Source organism: Phascolarctos cinereus, unplaced genomic scaffold (assembly GCF_003287225.1).
Source record: "Phascolarctos cinereus isolate Bilbo 61053 unplaced genomic scaffold, phaCin_HiC Scaffold_7;HRSCAF=346, whole genome shotgun sequence".
Lineage (NCBI taxonomy): Eukaryota > Metazoa > Chordata > Mammalia > Diprotodontia > Phascolarctidae > Phascolarctos > Phascolarctos cinereus.
Genome location: NW_027556180.1, coordinates 80,248,760 through 80,254,920, shown reverse-complemented (window position 1 = coordinate 80,254,920; position 6,161 = coordinate 80,248,760). Strand labels below are relative to the sequence as shown.

Here is a 6,161-nt window from a genome sequence, read left to right as displayed (position 1 = left end):
ATCCTTTGCCCTCTGGAATATCATATTCCAAGCCCTCTGATCCTTTAATGTAGAAGCTGCCCTACATTCTCTTTCAACACCTGCCTCAGGTTCAAATTCCAACTCCTTTGGTACTTGGTAACTTAGCGTATACTTAGTAGCAGTGTGACCACTAGCAAGTCACTCAAACTCTCTGATCCTCCATTTCCTCATCTGTAAAATGGGGATAATAATGCTGATAGTGCCCACTCCACAGTGTTGCATAGAGACTCAAATGAGGTAATATACATAAAATTCTTTGCATATCTTTATATATCTGCCAGCTATTTTTATCTTGTTTAAAGGCCTTCTTGTTCCTCTACTGATCAGAAAGAAGGAGATGAGGAAAGGGGCTTGAGGAGATGGAAGAAAAAACATAACTAGAAACTCAGAGATTTGTGCCAAATTCATAGGGACCAGGACTCACAACTGCTTGGTTTATCCCACCCTGACTTTCGACTTGCTCACTTAGGTTAGTCATAAAAATTAGAGGGCCTGACTGTGCTTTATCTTATCTTGATTTGTTACAATGGTCCTTTCCTATTTTATCTGAGACATCTTTTCCTGTAAGTGGGGCCTAGGCAGCTATAATATCTCTGCAGAAAAATGAAGAAGCTGCTTTGGACTGTTTGTCTCTTGGGGATTCTTGTCCCTCGGAGGCTTGGACTGAAAGTGAAGTATGATGGGTGAGTATGAAATGGAAAGGAGAATTTAGAAGCTTGTAGACACATATAGTGCTAGAGCTGGAAGTGACCTTGGGTACCTAGTACAACCCTGTCATTTTAGAGAAGAAGAAACTATTGTATATAGTTTGAATAGAAAATTTTTAGCAATATAATGGGGGAAGAAGGACAGTCCAAGGGGTCCAGTCCTGGGCCATCACAGTATGTTTAAGATCCAATCCAATGAACAGTTACTACCAGTAAGATGCTCTGCTAAGCTCAGGTGATAGAAAGACAAAATGAAAAACAATCCCTTCCCTTCAAGAACTTATATTCTCTTGGGGTAGGGGAGACAGGGGACAACATGTAAATATTCAGATAGAAAGACTTCTGGTTATTTGAGGATGCTGAGGGTACTAACAACCAGGGGAATCAGAAAAGACTTCCACTAATTGACCTATCAGCTGAACCTTGATGGAAGTCAAACATTCCAAAATAAATACTTTTCCTCTCTTCAGCAATAAAAGTGATAGGAGCACTGGAACTTTTATTAACCAAATTTACTTAGAAAAAGGAAATAATATCTAACAGCAAACATTTGCCTAGCACATGCTAGTTTTTGGAAATATTTTTCCTTAGTTCACTAAAGTGTGAATATTAAAGGCAAAGGGAAAGAAATCCATGTTTCAGGTTTTCATCATCTCTTGATTTGCTTGCTCTGGTTCACTTATCTAGTCTGACATGCTACTCTCAGCCTGCTCTTTGTTGCCGACACAGATTTATGCCACTTGACTGAGTAGACTGAGCAAATAGATGTAATCTTAGATCATCCCAAATTCCATTCTCCTCCCTGCCCCCAACATGTTATGTGATTGGGGACAAGTTCATCTGATACACAGATTAAACTCAGTCAAACTGCTGAAATCTGGGTTTTCTATGTTACCAAATAATGTGTTGGAACATCTTTTTTTACTACCGGGATCATTTTTGTTATTGTTTAGTTGTTTCAGTTGTGTTTGACTCTTTGTGGCCCTATCTGGGTTGGGTTTGGATTTTTGCAAAGATACTTGGAGTGGTTTTCCCTTTCATTCTTCAGATCATTTTATAGATGAGTAAATTGAAACACACAGGGTTAAGTGACTTGTCCAGGGTCGCATAGCTAGTAAGTGTCTGAGGCCAGATTTTTTTTTTTTTAACTTGGGAAGGTGGGTCTTCTTGACACCAGGCTCGGGTACTCTACCTACTATGTTACCTAGCTACCCTATCAGGATCATAGATCTACCATTAGATGGATCTCAGATGTTACTTAATTGAGAAAAATGAGGACAGAATGAGTTTTAGTAAGTTGCCCTAAGGTCACAAGGGCAGTAAGCCTAAGAGGCAGGATGGGATTCCAGGTCCCTTGACACTACACAGCATTCTTTCCACTGTGCCACACCTAGGACTTCTTCTTACACACAGGTGATATGCTACCTAATGGGAAGGAGTCAAAAGCAGGGAGATGAACTCCAACTTCAGCACTGCTCATATGGCCACGGGAAGTTATTTAACTTCTCTAAGCCTCTGTTTCCTAATCTGAAAAAGGTGATGATAATACTTGTACAGCCCCATGGGCCTGCTTTGAGGACATCATGTTCATCAGCTTTAAGGCATTATGCAAATACAAATTACTCTTAAGGTCATAAGACCAATGACTTAGAACTGGGAGGCAACCTGAGAGGTCATTTGGTCCAATCTAATCTAGATTGAGAGCAGTGGAGAGATTTCAAGGCAAAGGGAGAGGGGGAGTGTATGAACTCGAATGAGGGAAAAAACACATTGTTATTTTTTGTAACCTTCTTTATTATTTTTCATTATTTCCTAATTGAAATTTAGCACTTCCTTCAACTATGAATTTTTAAAAAATATTCTAAGAAGGGGTCCATAGGTTTCACCAGACTACCAAAGGTTTAAGATCCTCTGATCTAGTCAGTCCAACCACCTTGTATAAAATATGAGGAAACTGAGGCCCAGAAAAAATGAATTAATGTGCCCAAGGCAACAGAGAGTTGTAGATCTGGTATTCAGGTCCAGATCTGATTACGAGCCCTATAACTTCAATTACAGCGCTCCTTTCACTATACATCATCGTCATCATCATCATCATCATTGTGACCATCATTATGACCATTGCCATCATAACTGATAGCAATACTCTTTGTTCCTGACATGCCTTATCTGCAAGCAGAGCTAAGAATATTCATCAACTTCACAAGGAGTTGGACAGAAGAATAATAAAGATGATTACCATGGCCTGTGCAACCCACTGAAGAGGCTGACCCCAGTCAGGGGGCTTTAAATGAGCTGGCTTCCTGCTGACCTCACCTCATTATAGAACTTGGGGGAAAAACAGCAGTTCAGAATATGTCTATTTGTCTATATTGATCATTTTCAAATTCATTTTCCTTTACCAGTATTGAAACAAAATGTTCCTTGTTTGAGGATTCCTATCAGCTCAAAAAAAAAAAAACAGCAGTAATTACTGGCTATCATTCTCATTCTGGAAATTCACTAGACTTCTGTTAATTGCTTTGAAAATAAAACACCACAAAATGCCTAAGCAGCCTTTTTTCCCCTGAGGGCCCCCAAATACCTTTTTTTGCACCAATATTTGTTATATAGAAACCTCTTTGTGGATGCCTGTCAAAACTCTGACTGGCAATCTTTGATCTGAGGAATTTATTAATGATGAATCCCAAAGAATCATTTTCTCTGTTACACATTTTATGAGTTCCAGTTCAAAAAGAATACACAAAATACAATAATCCTTCCATCTGATCACGTGAAATAAGAAGGGTGCTAATTTGGGGGATTAGCTAGCTTTCCCTCTCCTTCCCATTCCTTATGTATTATGCATCAGTCCAGAAATTGACAAGGTAAAAGCAAGAGCAGTCTCCAAATGAGGGGTTTAAATATTGGCTTAAGTGTTCTATTTGACTTGGGGAGATTAAGTATTATATTTTGGTTCGATATTAAAAGGGTAAGCTCTTTTTAATATCAAAAGCCTTCACCTGAACACTGGAGGGTCAGCTTTTTCCCATCTTAGATGAACTCACTAGAAAGAAAGAAGGAATTGTTGATCCTTCCTTGTCCTGGTCTAGAAGCCAATCACTTCAAAAAGATAACTTCTGAAAATGGTGAGTGAGGGGCCTGAAGAACATGCTTACTAAGATGCTGAGAAATATTAACACAATTATTTAGCTCTTCTGGGCCTTTTATCAGTAAAATGGTAATGGGGGAGGAGAGCTGGACCAAGTGATGTCTAAGGCCTTTTTCAGCTCTAAGACCTGTGTAATGATTCTTTTTTCTGCCCCCAACTCACGTAAGCCATAAGAGGAACTGACCCTATGACGAATGACTTCATCCAAGTGACAAATATATCCATATGTTATTATAGAACAAAAGTTCTTCGCCTATTTTATTGTAGGTATTTTTTGGTAGTCTGGTGAAACTTATCAACTCCTTTTCAGAAAAACGTTTTTAAATGCATAAAATAAAATACATAGGTTTTCAAAGGAAACTGGTGAAAAATAATTCTCAAAATACTTATTACAAAATCCAAGTTCACAGACCCAAGATTAAGAACTCCTATTTAGAGCAGCTGACAACTACTTCACAGCAAACAAAATAAAAGCCCAAGATTGGACTCTACATATTCCTTTCATTGAAAGGGATCTGGATTAGAAATTTGATGACAATAATAGTCTATCAAGTTTATTTATTTATTGATCTTGATTTTTGATTTATTATTCTAATTTATTTTTTCTTTTCTTTCACTTTGTAATTCAACCTTTTTTGAATAATTTTTTCCATTTATATATAAAAACATTTTTAACATTCTTTTTTTTTAATTTTGAATTCCAGGTTCTCTCCCTTTGTCCCTCCCTTGTCCCCTCCAGGAGATGACCAGCCTAAGATTTAAAGTCCTGTGTTACCTAGCCCCTGCTTACCTGACCAGTCTAATTTTATAGTCACACTTTCTGTTATAGTAAAAAATGGTCAGCTAACTTCCCCAGAGATAACATTCCACCTCCCATGCTTTTGGAAAGGCTGTTCCTCATGTTTGGAATGTACTCCCTTCTTACCTCTGCCTGATAGAATCCCTCAAAGCACATCTCAGGTGTCCCCCACCCCTCACTGTTCCTCCCATATTAAATTGTATTTCTTAGTATATACATTATATTTACATATCTCTGTACAAATTGTATCCTGTCAGCAGAATGTAAGCCTCTGGAAAGCAAGAACTCTCATTTTTGGTTTTGTATCTCTAGAACTTAGCTCAGTATAGTAATAAATAAATGAACGGATTTTTTAAATGAAATCCACTTAAGTTGAGTAGTGTCTAGACTGTCCAGATGTAGGTAGAAAAGCCCAGTTCTTAAAGGTTTGTTAAACTATGGTCATGGGAGGGGGGTGGAGAGGGCCAATCCCACCTCTGAACTTTCAGCTACTAAGACCTATTTGGTCAATTTTCCTCTGTGTTAAGTACAATATTTAACCCTGAAAGTGAAATTTGTATAACATCTAGCCTATCCCACTTCATTTTTACATGGGAGGAATATGAGACATGGAAAACTTAAGTGACTTGCCCAAAGTCAGACAGAGAATAGGTAGGAAAGGCAGAATTTAAACCCAGGTGCTCTGACCAAGTCTAATGCTTCTTCTATTGTACCATAAATATATAAAAAAGTATATATAAGTATATAAAAAGTATATAAATTTTACCTTTTTATATTATAACTTTACTAGGGGAGAGAACTATTTAAGTTTATAGAAGAATCTTTTAAAAGCAAAGTATCCTTTTTAAAGTAAATCCCTTAATTTATCATTTTTGTAACCATATATTTCATAAGTTGAATTTGCTTTAAATGGTTGTGATTTAACATATCTGAACCACAGTTTCCTCACCTGTGAAATGAGTATAACAACGATTGCACTGCCTCTCTCACACTGGGGAGTTGAGGGGAAAGCACGTAGAAATGTTAGCTGACATTATCATTATTGTCAGTGACTGTAGTTGTTTCTATGTGATAACAAAATAATCAAGTAAGAAGTGAAAAATTCAATCTATCCATTTGCATTGTGTCCCACAGAAAAGAATATTTGGCCAAAAATTGACTCTATTTTGGTTTGCTTTGTTTTCATCTTCTAGTAAATTATTCCATTTGTGTAATATGTCTTAACAGATACATCATTGTGACTTCAATTGTGTCTCTACTAGGTTGCCATATTCATCCAAATTCAGTCTAAAAATCAGTCCATGCAGTTATATGTGGACAAAATGCCAGTTGGCTGACTCCATTCTCCACTTTTAAACTGGCTCTTTGAAATGATGTGGATAGAAGGAGCCTTCATTATGAGTATGTGATTATTACCAGGAAAAGAATTTGTCTCATTATAGGAAAATACTTACAGTTATAATTGACAAGTTCATTTTACCCT

General features: G+C 37.2%; 1 protein-coding gene across 1 annotated transcript in view; it reads left to right on the top strand.

Annotated features, from left to right (window-relative positions):
* Nucleotides 1–624: 624 nt before the first annotated feature.
* The window catches only part of CPO (carboxypeptidase O), a 31,263-nt gene continuing 25,726 nt past the window's right edge, over nucleotides 625–6,161 (top strand). Inside the window, exon 1 of the mRNA XM_021008658.2 lies at nucleotides 625–704. Coding sequence (XP_020864317.1) covers nucleotides 625–704 — 80 coding nt within the window. The remainder of the gene's footprint in view (nucleotides 705–6,161) is intronic.